The following is a 22,561-nucleotide window of genomic DNA, read 5'->3' on the forward strand; positions in this document are numbered from 1 at the left end:
AAAAAAATGAATTTTCTATAAGAGATTTTTATTTTTAACTTTCAAAATAAATTATTTAAGGAAGATATTCAAGGCAAATTATTTGAAAAATCATTAGAGCATCTGGAAATAAGACTGGTTTTCACAGATTTCTTTCAAACACAGTATAAAATATTATTTTAGGAAAAAAAAATTCCACATACACATAAAACTACATTTTCACAGTAGCTGTCCTAAGAATTTTTTTTTTTTTTTACATTTATTTATTTTTGAGAGACAGAGAGACAGAGCACAAGTGGGGAGGGGCAGAGAGAGAAGGAGACAGAATCCAAAGCAGGCTCCAGGCTCTGAGCTGTCAGCACAGAGCCTGATGCAGGGCTCAAACTCACAAACTGCAAGATCATGACCTGAGCCAAAGTCAGACTCTTAACCGGCTGAGACACCCAGGCGCCCCAAGAATACTTTTAAAGATTACTACTGCTTCTATATCATAAAATATTCTCTAAATCATAAAATATTCTCACAGATGTGTACTATATCCATCTACACCAGGTTAATTAAGTGAATCATGAATGTATGAATGTTGTGCTAGTGTTAAAACCTCTAGAAAGGAATTTATTTGCCACTTGAAAGAGAATTATTTTAAGTAGATGTCAAATCACTTACCTTTACTGGTTCTTGAGTCACTAATGGCTGGTTATCAATAGCCCCTGGTTTCTGAGGACTGAGATGCAACAAAATGTTCCCATTGGCTCCTAGCAAACATTGGTTGTTGTTGTCAGAAGTGTTATGCTGTCGAGCAAAGCACATATCTGCCCCTGGTGTGGCAGAATACAGAAAGCCTGTAAGGGAAAAGAGGATGGAATCTCTTTAGTTATTATACATAGGCTTGAAGATATGAACTCAGTGTCCATGTATTATGCTATTTTTGTGTTGGCATGTCAGTCAGTACAGTATAATATTCTGATAACTCTGTAGAAGATAGGAAATATACATGTATTCTTTCTGGAAAACACCTAGCATAACACTAGGTGGAAGAAAAGCTTTAAAAACTGTTACCAAATGGACATTTGGCCAACCTCCTAAAATATCTAGTAAGTCACAAGAATTACACATCCTTTGACAGGAAAAGAAGTATGGCCAAATAGCTGGGCTCTCACACAGTCACCTTTAATTCTTCTCTTCCACCTATAAACACATTCCAAATGTTCTTAGTAGATAATGGTGATAAGAAGAAGAAGTATTAAAAAAAAAGGGGGGGGGAGGAAAAGAGGGGAAGAAGAAGGGGTAACGGGTAGGGATGGGGGTAGGGGGAGGAGGAGAAGTCTCTAAACCAAAGGGAAGGAGCTAAAACAAGAACAGAAGAGTACCAGGGGGGAAGGAATGGTTTCCTAATAAACTTATTTCAAAGGAAGACATACAGGTTACAAAAGAAAGATGCACACAGAAAAATGATTAATGATGACCTAGAGTTGTGAACCTCAATGGTATTTTAAGGTATTTCAACTCTAAACTATAGGCTAATCTAGGGTAAACATTCTAGCCATCAATCACTTTAAATCTCTTATCTGTGGCACTGCTTAGCCTGTGGATAGCACAGGTCAGAGTGAGCACATATCAAAAAGGACCTTAAGAGGGTTAAGAAATAATCTTGGTGTTAAGGCTCATGAGAGAGAGCACTTCTAGGACTGCTAAGTGATCACTATAATGACGGGGAACAAGGAGTAGATTCTACAAAGAACTTTGTAGAGAAGATGCTAGCTCTGTCCAATTTGAATGCTCCCTCCATGGAAAGGAAAAAAGATCTCAAAGATGAAATAACAAGAAAGTAAGTCTAAGAGTCCTGCTACTGTTATCAGCAGAGTAACAGGGATCAACTCAATTCAGTTGGGCCACAAAAACATCAAGCCATTTCCTCCAAATGTATAGAAACACTGAATTTCAGATAGGTACCAAGGAGTGAGGGGGATTATGGGAAGCATTATGACTTTTGTCAATAGTTTTACAAAATAATCCCCCAGTTCTGGCCTGAAATGTCTGTAGAATCTGGTATGAGGATGCATTAAATCCAATGAAAGCAGAGAGAGTCTTGGAGATGGAAATTTAGACTTTTCTCAAAAATGGTCTTCTTAAATCTAAACTTATTAACAAAATATTTTTTAAGTTATTTTGAGAGAGAGAGAGAGAGAGAGAAAGAAAGAGTGAGAGAAAGAGTGAGAGAGACAAAGAAAGAGTGAGCGGGGACAGGGCAGAGAAAGGGGGCAGAGTATCTGAAGAGTATCACAATGTGGGGCTTGACCTCACAAACTGTGAGATCGTGACCTGAGTGGAGGTCCTACGTTTTATCAACTGAGTCACCCAGGCACCTGACAAAATAATTTAATATGGAGAGAAGTGGCTTAATCAGTGAATATATTTTCAAATTGAGAGATTAATGAAGTAGAATATAGAAGAGCTTCTCTTTGTAAAGCTACTAATGAATTCAAGAAATATAATTGACCATTTCATTCAAAACTTATTTCTGTGAATGGGCCAGCATTACCTTGATTCCAAAACCAGACAAAGATCCCACAAAAGAAGATTTCCCCATGGATACAAAAATTCTCAACAAGATACTAGCAAACCAAATCTAACAATACATTAAAAGAATTATTCACCACAATCAAGTGGGATTTATTCCTGGGCTGCAGGGCTGGTTCAATATTCACAAGTAATACAAAAAAGATAAGAACCACACAATCCTCTCAATAGATGCAAGAAAATTGTTTGACAAAATACAGCATCTTTTCTTGATAAAAAAAAACTCTCAAGAAAATAGGGATAAAAGGAACATACCTCAAGATCATAAAAGCCATATATGAAAGACCCACTGCTAATAGCTTCCTCAATGGGGAAAAACTGAGACCTTTCCTCCTAAGGTCAGGAACATGACAGGGACGTCCACTCTCACCACAATTGTTCAACATAGTGTTGGAAGTCCCAGCCTCAGCAATCAGACATCAAAAAGAATTGGCAATTCCGATTCTGTGTCTCCCTCTCTCTCTGCCCCTCCCCCGTTCATGCTCTGTCTCTCTCTGTCCCAAAAATAAACAAACGTTGAAAAAAAAAAAAAAAAGAATTGGCAAGGAAGAAGTCAAACTTTTACTCTTCGCAGACAACATGATACTCTACGTGGAAAACCCAGAAGACTCCACCAAAGAACTGCCAGAACTGATACATGTATTCAGCAAAGTCACAGAATATAAAATCAACATACAGAAATATGTGGCATTTTTTTTTAACTTTATTCATTTTTGAGAGACAGAGAGACACAGAGCATGAGCAGGGAAGGGGCAGAGAGAGAGGGAGACACAGAATCCGAAGCAGGCTCCAGGCTCCAAGCTGTCAGCACAGAGCCCAACGCGGTGCTCGAACTCACGAACTGTGAGATCGTGCACAGAGCCCAACGCGGTGCTCGAACTCACGAACTGTGAGATCGTGACCTGAGCCAAAGTCGGATGCTCAACCGACTGAGCCACCCAGGTGCCCCCAGCCAGAAATATGTGGCATTTCTATACACCAATAATGAAGCAGCAGAAAGAGAAATCAAGGAATCAATCCCATTTACAATTGCACCGAAAACCATACAACACCTAGGAATAAACCTAACCAAAGAGGTAAAAAAGATCTATATGCTGAAAACTATAGAAAGCTTATGAAAAACTGAAGACACACAAAAAATGGGAAAACATTCCATGCTCCTGGATTGGAAGAACAAATATTGTTAAAATTGTTACTATCCAAAGCAACCTAAATATTAAATGAATTCCCTATCAAAATAACACAGAATTCTTCACAGAGCTAGAACAAACAATTCTAAAATTTGTACGGAACCAGAAAAGACCTCAAATAGCCAAAACAATCCTGGAAAAGGAAAAACAATCACAATTCTGAACTTTAAGATGTATTACAAAGCTGTAATCATCAAGACAGTATGATACTGGCACAAAAACAGACACATAGATCAATGGAACAGAATAGAGAACCCAGAAATGGACCTACAAATATATGGTCAACTAATCTTTGACAAAGCAGGAAAGAATATCCAATGGGAAAAAGACAGTCTCTTTAGCAAATGGTGCTGGGAAAACTGGACAGCGACATGACGAAGAATGAATATGGATCACTTTCTTACACCATACACAAAAATACACCCAAAATTGATGAAAAACCTATACGTTAAGACAGGAGACCATCAAAATTCCAGGGGAGAAAACAGGCAACAACCTCTTTGACATCAGCTTGCAACAACTTCTTAATAGGTATGTTTCTGGAGGCAAAGGAAACAAAAGCAAAAACGAACTATTGGGACCTCATCAAGATAAAAAACTTCTGCACAGCAAAGGAAACAATCAGCAAAACTAAAAGGCAACCTTTGTAATGGGAGAAGATATTTGCAAATGACATATTGAATAAAGGGTTAGTATCCAAAATCTATAAAGAATTTATAAAACTCAACACCCAAAAAACAAATCCAGTGAAGAAATGAGCAAAAGACATGAACAGACACTTTTCCAAAGAAGACATCTACATGGCTAACAGGTACATGAAAAGATGCTCAACATCATTCATCATCAGGGAGATACAGATTAAAACACAGTGAGATACCTCACACCACCTCACACCTATCATATTGGCTAAAATTAAGAAATCAGGAAACAATGGATGTTGGTCAGAATGCAGAGGAAAGGGAACACTTTTTTACTGGTGGTGGGAATGCAAATTGGTGCAGCCACTCTGGAAAGCAGTATGGAGGCTCTTCAAAAAATTAAAATAGAACTACCCTACAACCTAGCAATTGCACTACTAGGGATATATCCAAAGGATACAAAAATGCTAATCCAAAGGGGCACATGTACCCCAATGTTTATAGCAACACTATCAACAATAGCCAAATTGTGGAAAGAGCCCAAATGTCCTTTGAATGACAAATGGATAAAGAAGATGTGTATATATACACAATGGAATACTGGCAATCAAAAAGAATGAAATCTTGCCATTTGTAAAAATTGCAACAACGGGGATGGAACTAGAGTGTAGTATGCTAAATGAAATAAGTCAGTCAGAGAAAGATAAATATCACGATTTCACTCATATGTGGAATTTAAGAAACAAAACAGATGAACATAAAGAAAGGGAAGGAAAAATAAGATAAAAAGAGAGAGGCAAACCGTAAGAGACCCTTAAATACAGAGAGCAAACTTATTGGATGGGTTGCTGGATGGGTGTTGGGTGGGGGGAATGGGCTTACTGGGTGATGCACATTAAGCGGGGCACTAGTTAGGGGTGCATGGGTGGCTCAGTTGGTTGAGTGTCCAACTCGTGGTTTCGGCTCAGGTCATAATCTTATGGTTTTGTGAGTTCGAGCCCCATATAGGGCTCTGTGCTGACAGAACAGAGCTTGCTTGGGATTTTCTCTCTCCCTCTTTCTCTGCCCTCCCCCCATTCACACTGTCTCTGTCTTTCTCAGAAATAAATAAACTTTAACAACAACAACAAAAAGGAAGCACTTGTTGGGATGAACACTGGGTGTTATATGTAAGTGATGAATCATTAAATTATACTTCTGAAATCATTATTACATTATATGTTAACTAATGTGGATTTAAATGAAATTTAAAAATTAAAAAATAAAACACCCCCTCCACCTCAAAACTTATTTCTGTGAATGGAAGCCTGATTATATCCTACCAAGCACACTCTCTGACAAAGTATACTTCTTTAAGAAGTAACCCTGAATAAACTTTATGGGAAACAAGTCATACTTACCACTGCCAGCGGTTTCTGAGGCTTCAGATGCAGTAGAAATGTTGTCTGAAAATCTCTCCTCTGTGGTGTTCATATAACTGAGGCTGCCACCTCCGATTCTATCTTCACTTTGCTCTATAGAGTGTACTGCTGTTCCAAATGAGTGTTTTCCTCCATTCAGAATAGATGATGGCTCAATTACAACAGGGCTGGCATCCTAAAAATCATGAAGTCAGAGATTAAGGCATAAGATGAATCCCCAAATTATCTATTGCTTCTAATTCTCCTATAGTTAGCTACCACCAATTAAAAACATTTTTTTAATAGAGAAGATACAATTTTTTAAAATATTTTTTAATGTTTTACTTTATTTTTGGGAGAGAGAGCATGAGCAGGAGAGGGGCAGAGAGAGAGGGAGACACAGAATCCGAGGCAGGCTCCAGGCTCTGAGCTGTCAGCACAGAGCCCAACGCGAGGCTTGAACTCACAAGCAGCGAGATCATGACCTGAGCCAAAGCAGGACGCTCAACCGACTGAGCCACCCAGGCCCCCCCAAGGACATTTTACCGTATAGCTAAATTTTAATTTCTTCAAAGGGGAAGAGGTGTGTACAAATAGTATTGGTAAGGTGGACTGGGAACGTATTGCAAAGCACTCTGTAACACAAAGTGAGTGAATGAATGAGTGAGTGAGTGATGTATGTATACATGTATTTTTTTTTAATTTTTTTTTTTAATGTTTATTTATTTTTGAGACAGAGAGAGACACAGCATGAGCAGGGAAGGGGCAGAGAGAGAGGGAGACACAGAATGTGAAGCAGGCTCCAGGCTCTGAGGTCTCAGCACAGAGCCCGACGTGGGGCTCAAACTCACGAACTGTGAGATCGTGACCTGAGCTGAAGTCGGACGCCCAACCAACTGAGCCACCCAGGCGCCCCTGTATACATATATTTTTGAAGTAATCTCATGCCCAATGTGGGGCTTAAACGCATAACCCTGAGATCAAGAGTCACATGCTCTACCAACTGAGCCAGCCAGTCAGGTGCCCTGACATAAAATTATTTAGAGTTTATTCTGTTGAAAATTGAAAACCATGGAAGATTTTTTTTGATATTAAAAAATTAAATATTTGCTCTTTTTATTATTACAGATTATATTGTTACTGTAGGAAATCTAGAAAAATATGAACAAAAATATTACAAGTATTCAGATTCCAGCATTTAGCATTAGTTGACACTTTGATATGTTTCCTTTATTTTTTTGTGACTGAAAACGTATGTATATGTAAGAAATAAATAGCATGGAGTACATAGTTAGAATTAAGGGGAGTGCTCTGACATACCAGCTATTCGGCCTTTCACAGTAAGTAAATTTCTAAGCTCCAGTTTCTTCAGGAGTAAAAATCAGGATAATATTCGTATTTATCTTAGAGTTATTGCAAACATTACATGAGCAACACATGTAAAGTGCCTGACATTTAGTAAATGTGAACTATCATTCTGGTTGTTATTAAATTTTATTTTTTTATTTTTATTATTAAAATGTTTTTTATTTTATTTATTTTTGAGAGAGAGAGAGAGAGAGAGAAAGTGAGAGTGCAAGCAGGGGAAGGGCAGAGACAGAGGGGAACAAAGGATCTGAAGCAAGTTCCATGCTGACAGCAGAGAGCCCAAGGCAGGGCTGGAACTCATGAACTGCGAGATCATGACCTGATGACCTGAGCCAAAGTCAGAAGCTTAACTGACTGAGTCACCCAGGCACCCCAATATGTATTACATTTAAAAAACAGCATATGGTTTCTTTTTCTTTCACTTAACATTATATTCACAGGATTTTCCTGTGAGAGGGTTTCAAACAGGGGAACACTATAATCCATTTTTTGCTTTAAAACTACAGAAAGGACTAGAGACAGAAACTGAAAATTGAGACACAAGTTAGAAGACTCCTACAATAATTCAAGGCAAGAGATGATAAGCTACTATACCATAAAGCTAGATTCAGAAATAAGGAGATGGAGAGAACATGGACTTAGGGTATGTAGGAGGTGAAAAAAATTGACAACTACATGAAAAAGAGGCAAAGATAATTCCAAAGAAAAACCTGAGGTGCTGGTGAAGAAAACTAGATGGGAGTTGACACTTTCATAAGGTAAAGTATGTGAGTTAATGGGATCATTTGGGGAAAGAGCTTATTTGGGGATATTCTTGTTTGAGTTACCTAGACACTTGAGTCTTGTGTTCAGGACAGAAAAAGAGGCTAAATATAAAATTCTGGAGCTCAAGAGACTTCCTAAAGCATAAGAAAATGTTGTATGTAGAACAATGAGAGAACAATATTTACAGAATAGGCAATGGAAGAATCTGAGAAGGACACTGAATCTGAATGATGAGAGAGAAATCAAGAGATTTTGCAGTACCAGAAGCAGAGACTGCTTGCATAGAATTATTTTCTACTAAGTTTAGTAATGGAAAAACAGAAACATAAGACTTGCAGAGAAGCAGGAGGAAAGGTGCTATGAGAATGTGCATTGTGAATGTTTTTAGAAGATTAGGATATTTGTAACTGAGAGGGGAAAGAGAAAGACTGAAGGAATTAACCAGTAAAACAAGATCCCGTAGGCATCTGAGGAGATACACAAGAGCATGGGTAGAAGAACTCAAGTGGCATTCAGTAAACACTGACATGCATTTTAGTAGATAAAATTGATCACTGAAGGCACTGCTTATAAAGTAAATAATTGCAACCCAAGAAAAAAAACACATCAAATTTAAAAGACAAACTCCAAGTAACAGCATAGCAATAGCACAGTGGGTGCTTTAGTTTCTTTTAATGCAATTATAGCATCTCTAATTTTAGCCCAAACAGGGCGACACTGTATCAACATTTTATTATATGCTTTCTCCTCTTTGATCTATAAACCAGGTGAATACCATCAATTTGTAGATCCTTCAGAAGCCAGTTCTGAAGAAATTTCAGTGCCTTTAACAGAGTGGCAAGAAGAATGAGAATAAAACCCAGGTTTCTACAGCCCAATTCACTTTATGGGTTAAAATTTTAAAAACAGCAATTGTTTAAAACTTCAAACAATTCAGAAGTATACAAATTCATATTTTAAGTTTTATTTATTTTGAGAGAGAGAGTGAGAGAGAGAGAGAGAGCAAGCAGGGGAGGGGCAGAGAGGGAGAGAGGGAGGGAGGGAGGAAGAGAGAATCCCAAGCAGGCTCTTCACTGTCAGTGTGGAGCCCAATGCAGGGCTCAAACCCACGAACTATGAGATCATGATCTGAGCCAAAACAAAGAGTTGGAAGCTTAATCAACTGAACCACCCAGGTGCCCCAGAGATTCACATTCTTTACTACAGATCCTAATGTTAGCATCTTCTGTCAATTATTAACGTTCCTAAAGTATGGGAAAAATACCAGATTAATTTGGGTATTAAATAACCCTAGCTCACTGTGAAAATTTTATTCCCTCTTCAATTCTCTCTCACTTCCTCTGATTACTTCAAGGAAAGGGTCCCAGTTTAAGTGTGCCTTGGCGGCTCAGTCGGTTAAGCGTCCACCTCTTGATTTTGTCTCAGGTCATGATCTCAGTTTGTGATATTGAGCCTGGTGTCAGGCTCTGCACTGTCAGTGGGATTCTCGGTCTCCCTCTGCACTCCCGCCCTGCTTGTGCTCTCTCTTTTAAAATAAATAAACATCTAAAAAAAAAAAAAACACATTAATGTGCTAATCTAATACTTGATCTGCTGATATAACATTTAATAACTTCTCTTTTTAACAGAGAACAGGCTTTAACACTAGTCTTTAAAGGGCAACACTATTTAGCTAGAATTTGATATTATATCTTATTTTCACTGAATTTATTTTTATTTGACCTATTTCTGGAGTGTGACACTGATTTTCTAGTTAAGATAGTGATATAGGGGTGCCTGGGTGGCTCAGTCGGTTAAGCGTCCGACTTCAGCTTAGGTCATGATCTCGCGGTCTGTGAGTTCGAGCCCTGCATCATGCTCTGTACTGACAGCTCAGAGCCTGGAGCCTGCTTCAGATTCTGTGTCTCCCTCTCTCCCTCTGTCCCTACCCTGCTCGTGCTCTGTCTCTCTCTGTTTCAAAAAAAAAAAATAAAAAAAAAAAAAAAAAAAAAAAAGATAGTGATATAAAGTTTACTTTTAAAATATTTACATAAAAATGATAAAATATAATTAAAATGATAAAGTTACTTACATAAACGTATTAAGCAAATAATAGCATGGGCATTATATGGCAAAATATGATGACCACAGTACAGAAATGACTAGAAATTGGGAATCTACATTAAATAGGATTTTGGGTTATTGGCATATATATATACATACATACATATATATATATACACACATACATACATATATATGTATACACACATACATACATATATATATATATATATTTTTTTTTAAGTAAGTTCTATGCCCAACGTGGAGCTTGAACTCATAACCCAGAGACTGAAGAATTGCATGCTCTATCGACTGAGCCAGTCAGGCACCCCGTAGTATTTTAAATTACACTATCCATCAAAGTCAAAATTGTATGGACAACAGAACAAAAGAACCAAAATGACTCATGGCCAAAGAAGTAGACATGTAAATTAGGTTTGAGTAGTTTACATCATTTATCATATGTTTGGCTTTCAGTGTGTGGATTTCACAGCAATTTCTTAGAGATAATACTTATTTTCTCAAAGTTTTTCTGATATTGAGTTCATATCAGCAAAAATGCATTAAATTTAGATTTCAAAAGAAATTTTCAGTGAACAAAAATGACTTATATTACTCCAATGGTTTCTGATTTATTAGGTTTGGAGCGGAACAGAGGTATTTCTTTTCTTTTTTTTAAAAGGTCTTTATGTGATCCTATTATGCAGTCAAAATTGATAGCCATTGTCCTAGTGAGGATTATTGTCTAAAACTTCTGTTTTCATAATGTGCTGCAAATACTGAGAGTATAGTAGTAACTGATTGCTTCTTGAATGTATTACTTGCTCTGGAACTTGCTTTTCACTTCCAATAGTTGATTTTTTTTTTTTTTTTTTTTTTTTTTTTCCTTATCTGCCAATACAGTCTTCTTCCTTCGGGGAGAGATATTCTGGAATTTCTCTCTTAGCAGTTCTCCAACTTAATGGCACATTAGCATCACTTGGGAAGATTTTAAAATCCCAAGGCCAAGGTGGCACCCAAATCAATTAAATCAGAATTTCTGAGGGTGAGGATCAGGGCACCAGGTGTTTTTCTTTTAACCCAGGTGATTCCAATGCACAGTCAAGTCAGAGAACCACTTTTCTGGAACAATGTGCACACCCCTGAAAAAATGGCAAATTACATATAGGCTATTTGCTTTGTGTTCAATGTCTTCCACATAAAAATAAATAAAATCTGAGAACGAATAGAGGTCATGGGGGAAGGATGCTCTCAGGATAAGGCAATATGCCTACCACATGGCCTACTGTCAGTCCCACCCACCAGGTCTGAACACAGGTTCTCTTCTTGGAAGTCAATTTAGGTTCTGATTCCTTATTAACTAGACAATCCCATTTCTACAGGGTTTATACTTGTGATTCCCACAGTCTTCTACCAATTCTCTGATCTCAGGAACAAGATTACATGGAATGGGGTAGAGAGGAAGATAAAGAATCCTAAAACTTAACAACCCACAGAGGTCAGTCTCCCTTGTTTAAAGATCAAGGGCCCAAAGCCAAACTCAATCTGGGGTGTGGGTGTAAGGAGTGAGTTGCTAACCAAGATACAAACTGGCTCTAAAAACAGCTGGGAAGGGGGCCTGGATGGCTCGGTCACTTAAGCATCTGACTTCAGCTCAGGTCATGATCTCATGGTTCGTGAGTTCGAGCCCCACACTGGGCTCTCTGCTCTTAGTGTAGAGCTCACTTTGGATCTTCTGTCTCCCTCTCTCTCTCTGCCTTTACCTCACTCATGCTCGCTTGCTCTCTCTCTGTCAAAAGTAAACATTAAAAAAATAATAAAGTTAAGCTCTTCTTAAAAAAATAAATTAAAACTCTAAACAGATTCAGATTTTAGTGAGCTTTTGGGTCATTTACTTCTTTCCTATAAAGAAGGAGTAAGACTGATAGCATAGCCATTTTGAAAGAATAACTTTTGAAAAATTAAAGTCTTCTCCTAGATCACTCCGTTATCGTCCAGAAAAATGACTTTATTTTTGCTGTAACTGTTCTTGACCTTAAATGGTGGGTGCATAACTATCACATGGTTGACAGGAAGCTCTTTTTAAAATTTATATTTCATTTCTCTATTCCATTTATTTTAAGTTTGTTTATGCACTATAATTACTTTAAGTTTTACAATAATTTAGCAATAGAATGATTTTAATAGCTTATCAGAGACTGAAATCTTTGCTGCCAGTGACTGCACACTGTACCATATGCTTTTAACATGGTGCAGTGAATGATAACCTTTTTAGACTTAGAGAGTAAGAGCTTTTCTTCACTTATTTCCCACTGTTCCAACTAGAGTGGTCTGTCTTTTCACTGTCTGACTTTCTTTGCCATTCTAGGAATCTACTGCTTTCGGTGTCCGGCATTGCCTGAAACTGTCACCATTACTCAGGTTCTTTCTTCTTTCCCCTTCCTCCTCTATTTTTCAGGTCATTGCTTCCACTCTTGCTTTCGGTGAAATTATCAACATTTTCAGTCAACTAATCTTTCCTTCTGCATGTTAAGCAAACCAATAATGGTCATATACTGTAGTCACTGGCTCTTTCTGAGAGTGTTATTTCCAGTTGCTCTGGAAATTTTTTCCCCTAAATATCAAAGGATCTTTTGTTTTGTTTTTAGTGACTTCTGGCTCTGGAACTATTAGCAACTGTCCTGTGTTTTTAAGAAGATAGGTCTCTACAGTAGATAAGGTTTCACCCAGGGTGAAAATTTTCCTCATTCTCTTGAGTCGATGATTCCTAAAAGGGCTATGTGGCACTTTAACATACGATAATTCTATTTTGAGCATTTCATGATTCCTTCTGAGTTGTATCAAATGATTAATGATGTTCCAAAATAAGGGTCAGGATTCATTTTCTTCTCTATCAGTGATGATGCTACTTCTTTTTATACATATGTATATTCCAAGTATTAACTTAAACAACTACTAGTTATGCCAATTTTATATTACATTAGTCTGCAATGCTGGTTTTCAAAAAATGGAAGGCAGTATAGAGTAATGGAAAAAGCACTAAGGTAGGAATCAAGAGACCCAAGCTCTAGAAATCTAGGTCGAGTAATAAAGTAATTGCCTAATACAACTCTGTGCAATTATAAAACCTAAAGAGACCTCAGAGGCTTTGTCTATAAATTCAAAAAAGAGAAGTGCTTCAAATGTTTCTTAGATTAGAAGCATTATGTAATAATAATAAATCATAATAACAATAAGACTAGTACATGAGCACTAGTACTCATGAGTACTAGTACATGAGTAGTAACACTGCTCCCTCAGTTCTCAAACAGGAGGAAAGACAAACATATATACTACAATGATGACAAACAAAAAAGATTTCACCATTTCTCCTCATTTACATTTTTACAAAGGGAGATTTCACATGGTAGAAATACCTTTGGCTCATTAATGAACAGATTGCATGTGCAGATCAAATATTCAACCTCAAGTCAATCATAGCAAATTTGAGGTAAACCACTACAGAGTATGCCATTTTATGGAGACATTAACTAAAGCTAATTGATGGTCTTATTAGGTGGGCAGATTAAGCCCACAGTAAGATCAAATTATCCAAAACAATAAAAGCACCAATTAATTTTTCTTAAAGTATTTGCCAAAATTGCTATATACTGCAAAGGTAAATAGAAATCATTAATTACTATTGCTACTGCTGCTAAAACCACTGTTAATATTACTACCATTACTTCCCTAACTTTACATAAGGTTTCTACTTGCCAGGCATGGGGCCAAGTGCTTCACAAATGTTAATTTATTTAATTCTTTATAACAACCCTATTGAAATAATCTTGTTGTTCATATGAAGAAACTGAGGTGGGGAAAGGATAAGTAACTTGTTTAAAGTCATACAGCAAGTAGCAGGTCCAGGACTCTACCACAAGGAGTACAAGCTCACTGCTATTATCCTATACTGTTTTCTCAGACTATTAGGTAATACTTCAGTACTTACAATGTACCAGACACTGTCCTAAAATGCTTCATAGGGGTGTCTGGGTGGCTCAGTCAGTTGAGCGTCTGACTTCCGCTCAGGTCATGATCTCACAGTTTGTGGGTTTGAGCCCCATATCAGGCTCTGTGCTGACTGCTCAGAGCCTGGAGCGTGCTTCGGATTCTGTGTCTCTATCTGTCCCTCCCTGCTCACGCTCTCTCTCTCAAAAATAAACAAACATTAAAAAATTTTTTTTGTTTTGAATGCTTCACATGTATCAGCTCCTTTAATCTTCTTAACATGCTATGATGCAGGTTACTGTTCTTAATCTCATTTTACAGATGAGGCCCAGAATGTCATTTTTTAAAATAGTTATTTGCATATAAAACAAAGTTACCTTTTATTTACTAAAGATCACTTTTCTAATACATATCTTCAGAAAAGACTGCTCTTACTCAATTTACATTTTTCCCCCTTATTAAGTAAGTTGCCTTAAGTCTCTGCTACTTTTCCCTACACATAAATTGATACCTTTCTCACAACAGTTAACCAGTTTCATTTTAAAGTAAACTTTAAGTCTGCATTTGACAGACATACTAGACAACAATACAGAATGCCACAGTAGAGAGAATATGATACTTAAGTGTAGATTTCCACCTCTATATCTCTCCCTTACTACCCTCCACTAATTCTTTTCATGCACAGAAGGGTTATGGGAAGCAAGAGCAAATCAGGTTTGTGTTCTCAACACTGCACTTGAGTGCACTTCATTTATGAGAGATGTGCTGCTAAGAACAAGACCTCTACCATGTTCCTACAGGAAATAAAAATAACACTTCAAAACACAAAATGAGGATTTTCTTTGAGTCTGTAGCCAGTAAGACTTTAATAACCATTAATTCTAAGGCCAATTTAAGAATATAAAGAACAAAAAGCATTTCAAAAAAGACTTGATGCTTTACCTCAATGTTTTCATTTTCTACCTACATTCACCATCATTATCTACCTACAAAGTTTGAAGTCATTTGCCTACTTCTCCTTCAACAACATCAGTCTATTTTTTCCAAATAACATATTTTATATGTGAAAACACAATATTAAACTCTGCAAAATGGAAAAAGAACCAGTTAGAATAATGAAGTAAATAATGTGAACATCTACTAACATTCTGATAAATAAGCAATGACACAAAAGGACATACAGGAAAAAATATGAATCAAACTATCAGGTTAGTGATCATTTGGTTGGTGACCATTTGGTAACTAACGATGAATCTATATATCAACTGGCTCTCCAAAAATGGGAGAAGTACGATTCCTAGCATTACTCTGAGTCTTTTCATACTGAAGAAAAATCCATTCTTTGTTTTACATAAGACTCTAGGGGTGCCTGGGTGGCTCTGTCAGTTAAGCATCTAACTCTTGACTTTGGCTCAGGTCATGATCTCATAGTTCATGAGATTGAGTCCACTGACAGTATGGAGCCTGCTTGGGATTCTCTCTCCCTCTCTCTCCGCCTCTCCCTCACTCGCGTGTGATCTCTCTCAAAATAAACAATCAAAATACACACATACATACATAAAGACTCTAGAATTTTCACTGAGAATTCCTCTTTTAACTCTTTATTTGGAACAATGGCAGATTATCATTTAGAAACTGAATCTAATGTTAGTCCTGAAATTAACTTTCTTGAACAGAAAAATCAACACTTCTTACCTAAGGGTCTTCAACATTTTGATGAAAAAGGTGAACAAATGAAGGATAAGGTAAGTGATGTGGTTGAGATACCACTGGCTTAAAAGTCAGACCTTAGGTTTGATCCCAGTAAGCAAGATATTTAGGTCACCTTTAATTTCAGCCTTAGGTACATCACAGGTAAAATGAATATAATACCACTTTTCTCCCAGGGATATTGTGAGCATTAAATGAGATATGTAAAATGCATATACATGCACCCATGCGTCCATTATCACCTTCCTCACAGAGTTGTTTCAAGGCAGGAAATTTATGTGGCAGTACAAGCACAGAGCTTGGTCTATAGCAAATATATCACACAGGTACTCATTTCTTTCCCCATCAAATCCTCATCTATGTAGAAGGATTTTATTACTGGCCAGGAGCCACCAAAGTCTGATAGAGTTGAAAATCCTATGAAATATTACATAGGGGGGTCATACTCACATATTTGACATATTCTTTCCACTGCTGCCACCACTGCATGGAGATGATAAACCAATTGTGTCCTGGTTGCAGACCATACCTGCTCTCTCGTTCTAACCATCCTCTGTACATACAAAAGACATTCAGTATATCAAATAGTATGAAACAGATGACCACACATCCACAAATTATCATTAGAAATTTTTACAAAGGAAAAACATGACACATATACTTGGGGGACTGCCATAGTTTAAATTAGTAAAACACTGGTAAGCCAAATTTAGGAGTCCTAAATACCACTATCAGGCTTCACACTGATGTTTTAAAAACAGCTTTACTGAGGACTAACTTACATAACACAAAATTTACCTGAATTCAGCGTACAGCTCAATGATTTTGGTAAATTTTTTTTTTCAACGTTTATTTATTTTTGGGACAGAGAGAGACAGAGCATGAACGGGGGAGGGGCAGAGAGAGAGGGAGACACAGAATCGGAAACAGGCTCCAGGCTCTGAGCCATCAGCCCAGAGCCTGACGCAGGGCTCGAACTCCCGGACTGCGAGATCGTGACCTGGCTGAAGTCGGACGCTTAACCGACTGCGCCACCCAGGCGCCCCTGATTTTGGTAAATTTATAAACATGTGCAACCATCACCAGAATCCAATTCTAGAATATTTCAATTACCCCCAAAAGCTATCCTGTACCCACATTTAGTCAAGTTACATTACCACCCTCAGCCAGGAAACTACCAGTCTATTTTCTATCTCTTACAATTTGCCCTTTTCTGAACATTTCATATACATGGAATAATACAACACATGGTCTTTTATACCTGGCCTCTTTTCCTTACCATAATGTTTTTGAGGTTCATCTATGTTGCAGCAGATATCATTAGTTTGTGTCTTTTAATTCCATTCCAAATATTACTTAAAATCATTCCAAAGGTCTGTATACACATTTTGTTTATCTACCTAACATCTGATAATCTGAAACTGGCAATCTATTCTCCAAAGTGGCTGCACCATTTAACATTCCCATCAGTAAGGTACAATGGTTCTAGTTTTTCCACATTCTTGGTAACACTTGTTATTGCCTGTCTTTTCTATCAAACGTTCAAGTGGGTATGAAGTGGTAACACATGGTGATTTAAAAAAAACTTTTACGAGGAGAAATTCATAACATAAGGTGTTGGTTGCCTATTTTGAATGTACTAATGCCAGGGGACTGTTATGCTTTAAATGGTCACTTTTATGTTATGTGTATTTCTCCAAAACATTTTCATACATCCCAACTGAGTAGTGATACATTAGGCAGTTATTTCCCTTCCCCCAGCCCTTGACAATCACCACTCTGTTCTCTTTATCTATTCATTTACCTATTCTGGATATTTCATATAAATAGAATCATACAATATGTGACCTCTTATATCTGGCTTTTTTCATTTGTGAGGTTCATCCATGTTGCTGCACATAGGAATACATCGTTGCTTTTTACGGCTGAATAATATTCCACAGTATGCATATACCACATTGTGTTTACCTATTCATCCACTGATGGCAACTTGGGCTGTTTCCACTTACTACTTATTGTATATAGTGTTGCTATGAACATTTGTTTACAAGTGTCTGAGTCCCTGTTTTCAACCGTTTGGGGTATATACCTAGAAGTGGAATTGCCAGGTTACATGGGATTCCATGTTGAGGAACTACCAACTTTTCCACACAGCAGCTATACCATTTTATATTTCCACCAGTGATATATCAGTGTCCCAATTTCTCCACATCCTTACAAAATTATTTTCCATTTTTTTAATTATAAACATCCTAGTAAGTGCAAAGCAGAATCATTGTAGTTTTTGAGTTGCATTTCCTTAATGACTAATGATTTTGAGTATCTTTTTACGTGCTCGATGACCATCTGTAGGTCATCTCTGGAGAAATGTGTATTCAAGTCCTTTACCCAGTTTTTAATTGAGTTTTCTTTTTGTTAGTGAGCTATAGGAGTTAGTTAGTTGACCCCTGGTTAGTTGACCCCTGGCAGATCTGTGATTTACAAATATTATCTCCATTTTGTAGGTTGTTTTGTCACTTTCTTGACAATGTCCTTTGATAAACATAAGTTAAAAAAATTTTTTTTAATATTTATTTTTGAGAGAGAGAGAGAGAGAGAAAGCAGGGGAGGGAGAGAGAGAGAGAGAAAGGAAGATACAGAATCTGAAGCAGTCTCCAGGCTCTGAGCCGTCAGCACAGAGCCTGACATGGGTCATGAACTCACGAACCATGAGATCATGACCTGAGTTGAAGTCAGATGCTTAACTGACTGAGACACCCAGACGCCCCGATAAACAGTCTAAAATTTTGATGGTCAGGGGCACTTGAGTGGCTCAGTTGGTTAAGCGTCCCACTCTTGATTTCAGCTCAGGTCATGATCCCACAGTTCCTGAGTTTGAGCCCCTCAATGGGCTCTGCACTGACAGTGTAGATCCTGTTTGGGATTCTCTCTCTGTCCTCTCTCTCTGCCCCTCCCCCCTGCTCACATGTGCACAATCCTTCTCTCTCAAAATAAACTTAAATTAAAAAAATAAAAATAAATAAATTTTGATGGTCAAATTTATCTATTTTTTCTTTGGTTGCTCATGGTTTTTATTGTCACATGTAAGAATTCAACTTAAAATCCAAATCACTTTTGAAAAAAATATTTTTCCTAGATACAGAATAAAAGTACCATTCTGCTCACTCCTGGATTCCAAGATTTCTGATGAGAAACCTGCTGTTAATCTTATTGAAGATCTACTGCATGTGGTGGATAGCTTTTCTCTTGCTACTTTAAAATTTTTCTCTGTCTCTGGCTTCTGATCATCTGATTAAAATGAGTCTTGGTGTAAATCACTTACAGTGTTATCCTTCTTGGAGCTCGATGAGCTTTTCTAATGTTTAGGTTCCTATCATTTATCAAGTGTGGGGAGTTTGGACCCATTATTTCTTCAAGTATTCTGCCACTTTTTCTCTTCTCCTTCTGGGATTCCTATGTGTATGATGGTACAGTTGCTGCTATTTCAACAGGTCCACTAAACTCTGTTCATTTCCCTTAGTTCTTTTGTCTTTCTACTACTCAGTCTCAACAGCTTCAATTGACCTATCTTTAGATTTTAACTTCTCTCAAACCAGGCTTTATGGTTCTTGATATATAAAAAGAGTGTAAAAAAACATTTCTAGCTTGTAGGCTGTATAAAATCAGGTAGTGGACCAAAGTTAGCCAATGGGCCACAGTGTAATAATCCATGGCTTAACATATAGTCTGTCCTAGACAATATCACGTATACTTGAATATGTACCCTGCTGTTGTTGGGTGGAGTGTTCTGCTGCTGGGTGCATATACATTTACAACTTTATATTTTCTTGAAGAACTGCAACTTACCATTATAAAATGTCTGTGTAGTAACAATTCTTTGTCTAAAAGCCATTTTTTCCTAAATATGCATGGTTATATTTATTTCAGCATTTTACTTTGAATCTATTTGTGTCTTTGAATCTCAAATATTTGGATTAAAAAAAATCAGTCTAGCTTTTGATAATTGTTTAATCCATTTATACTTAATTATTGATATGGATTTGTGCCTACCATTTTGTTACTTGTTTTCTATTTATCTCAAGTATTTTTGATTTTCTATTCCTCCTTTACTTCCTTCTTTTGTATTAGATTCTTCTGTATTAGATAGCATATCATTTTAATTATCTTTTTAAAGAAACTATATTTGGGATTATATTCTTATGGCTGCTTTAGAGTTACAAAATAAAGCTTAACACATGCTACTTCAGATTAATACTAATTTCATAGCTTTCAAATTATTGTCTTATGATTTTGTATTTTAAGTCAGTCAAAAGGTGAAACAGAAATGTATTGGGATATCATTATGTTTACTGGTGCTCTATATGTCTTTATGTAATTCAAATTATTGTCTGGGGTCACTTTGTTTTAGCATGAAGAAGTTCCTTCAATATTTTAAGTATTTTATTCCTTCAGTATTTAAGACATGTTAACTAGCAATAGTGTTTGTATGGACTGTTTTCAAATTACCTTAATTTCTGAAGGATAATTCTGCTGGATAAAGAATTCTGGGTTAACAGTTTTCCCCCTTCAACACTCTGAATGTCATCACACTGCCTACCGACCCCTATCATTTCTAAAAGAAAAAAAAAAAAAGGTCAGCCATTAATCTTATTGCCTTCTACAGAAGGAGTCATTTTTCTCTTCCTGCTTTTAAGATCTTCTCATTGTAACTTTGAACAGTTTGACTGTGATATGTTTAGATGTGGATCTGTTTTTAACCTGCTTGCAGTTTGTTGGGCTTCTTGGATCAGTGACTTTCAATACTTTTAGAAGATCCAGCCATTATTTTGTCAAATATTTTTTTCTGCTCCTTTCCTCCTTTTGGGACTTCCATTATGTGTGTATTGGTATACCTGTCTCTGGTGTTTCACACACCTCAGGTTCTGTTCATTTTTATTTATTCTCTCTGTTCTTCATACTGGAAAATCTCTATTGATCTATATTCTATTTTGCTAATTATTTCTCTGCAACTCTAATCGGTTGCTGAGTCCCTGTAGCGAATTTTCATTTCATTTATTGTAATTTTCAACTCCAGAATTTCCATTGAGTTCACTTTTAAAATTTTTATCTCCTTATTGATATTTTATATTTGACTAGTTATTGTCATTATATTTTCCTTTAAATCTTTAAACAAAGCTTCCTTTAGCACTGAAAACATTTATAACAACTGCTGTGAAATCTTTGTGTCCTAAGTCAAACATCTGAGGCTACTTCAGTGACAGTTTCTATTATCTAGTGTTGTCACCACCACCACCACCACGGTATATGGGTCACGTTTTCTATTTTTTGTATGTTTCATGATCTTCTGTTATTGAGAACTGGACATATTTGATAATATGTTTCACCAACTCTGGATTCTGATACCACCTGTGTGTTTTGTCTTGTGACTTCCTGGACTAATTCTAAAGTCTGTTTCCCCTGCAGTGTGAGGCAGCTCAGTTTTATTATTTTTTACATTTAAGTTTGGCTTCCTTGGGAACAGCAAAATTTACTGATCAGACAATAACTGGTGAGGGGCTATGCTGAAACATCTCAAGCCAGTAATACTTACACTTTTTCTTGATGAAAGAGTTCGCACTTTGAAAAATGATGCGAAGTTCAGGCAGATAACGAACTTCCTTGGTTTTTACTTTTTGCATGTGCAAGGTCTCACATTCAACCAGGAATGAATAGATAGCTACGGTCCTCCTTGGTTTCTGCTGAGCTTGGGCCTAGCCTTGTATATGAGCAGGCTTCCAGATCATTTGTGATATGGTGAAATATATCAATACTCATTATGGTCATCTTGTTCCCTGGATCTCTTGGTTAAAATTTTGACTGGCCTGTCAGTCTGGTGTTTTCCTTAATCAGTATCTCAACCCCAAGCTAATGATGTTCCCTGATTGTTTGCCAACATGATTGTCATATAAATATATATGACAATATATATACACACACACAAATATAAATATTGTGTATATGCACAATTTTCTTGGGCAGGCATTCATGCCTGTCCTATTCCAAATTAAGTCAGCCTTATCATCTCTGCCTTGGTAAAACTATCATGTTGGGTAGGAAGGAATGGGAACAGCCCCAAGTAAAATTACCACAGATTCCCATTATCCTTACCAAGGTTTAGTGGTTTTTCTTGAATAAATGCTTCCCAATTGTCGAATAGATTTGGTCCATTTCCAAAGTCCTAAAATAGCTGGCTGACAATTTTGTACAATGTTCTATTTTGTCCAGTTGCTTTTCAGGGAGGATTTGCTGACATCTGTACTCAGCCATTGCAGAAATACTAATTTTGATATAAATTACTGATTCTTTAAGTTAGAGAGAAATATTTCTTTCATCTCATTGCATATATACCAACCCGATTCATACTTTAAAAATCATCCGACAAATTCAAATGAATTTCTTTTTTTTTTTTTTTCAACGTTTATTTATTTTTGGGAGAGAGACAGAGCATGAACGGGGGAGGGGCAGAGAGAGAGGGAGACACACAATCGGAAACAGGCTCCAGGCTCTGAGCCATCAGCCCAGAGCCTGACGCGGGGCTCGAACTCACAGACCGCGAGATCGTGACCTGGCTGAAGTCGGACGCTTAACCGACTGTGCCACCCAGGCGCCCCTAAATTCAAATGAATTTCTAGGAGTAAAAATGCAGTCAAAATAACACAAAACTCAAAAGTCAAAAATGAAATGAACCACTTTGGAATCTAGAATTTAAAATTCAGATTTAGTAAAAATAAGGAATACAGAGGCAGATTATTTGTGTTTTCAATGAAAAAAGTCATTGACTTGATCCTGCCACTTCCATGCAATTTTTGGTAATAAGTTCCTCAACTTTTGTGTTCTCAGTTTCCTCTTCTATAAAATGGGA

At 37.0% G+C, this 22,561-nt stretch overlaps 1 protein-coding gene and 1 long non-coding RNA gene across 3 annotated transcripts in view; one reads left to right on the plus strand and one right to left on the minus strand.

Annotated features, from left to right (window-relative positions):
• USP32 (ubiquitin specific peptidase 32) overlaps positions 1-22,561 on the minus strand; it is a 246,595-nt gene that overhangs the window by 50,242 nt on the left and 173,792 nt on the right. For both annotated transcript variants that reach the window (XM_040496917.1, XM_040496916.1), the window contains exons 12-14: positions 16,111-16,213; positions 5,788-5,983; positions 646-821 (exon numbers count right to left, since the gene is read on the minus strand). In XM_040496917.1, the coding sequence (XP_040352851.1) occupies positions 646-821; positions 5,788-5,983; positions 16,111-16,213 (475 nt within the window). The remainder of the gene's footprint in view (positions 1-645; positions 822-5,787; positions 5,984-16,110; positions 16,214-22,561) is intronic.
• LOC121044670 (uncharacterized) overlaps positions 15,441-22,561 on the plus strand; it is a 126,701-nt gene continuing 119,580 nt past the window's right edge. The window contains exon 1 of the long non-coding RNA XR_005797423.1: positions 15,441-15,695. This is a non-coding gene — a long non-coding RNA (uncharacterized LOC121044670). The remainder of the gene's footprint in view (positions 15,696-22,561) is intronic.

Source organism: Herpailurus yagouaroundi, unplaced genomic scaffold, assembly GCF_014898765.1.
Source record: "Herpailurus yagouaroundi ecotype Mexico unplaced genomic scaffold, PumYag 189, whole genome shotgun sequence".
Taxonomy (NCBI): domain Eukaryota; kingdom Metazoa; phylum Chordata; class Mammalia; order Carnivora; family Felidae; genus Herpailurus; species Herpailurus yagouaroundi.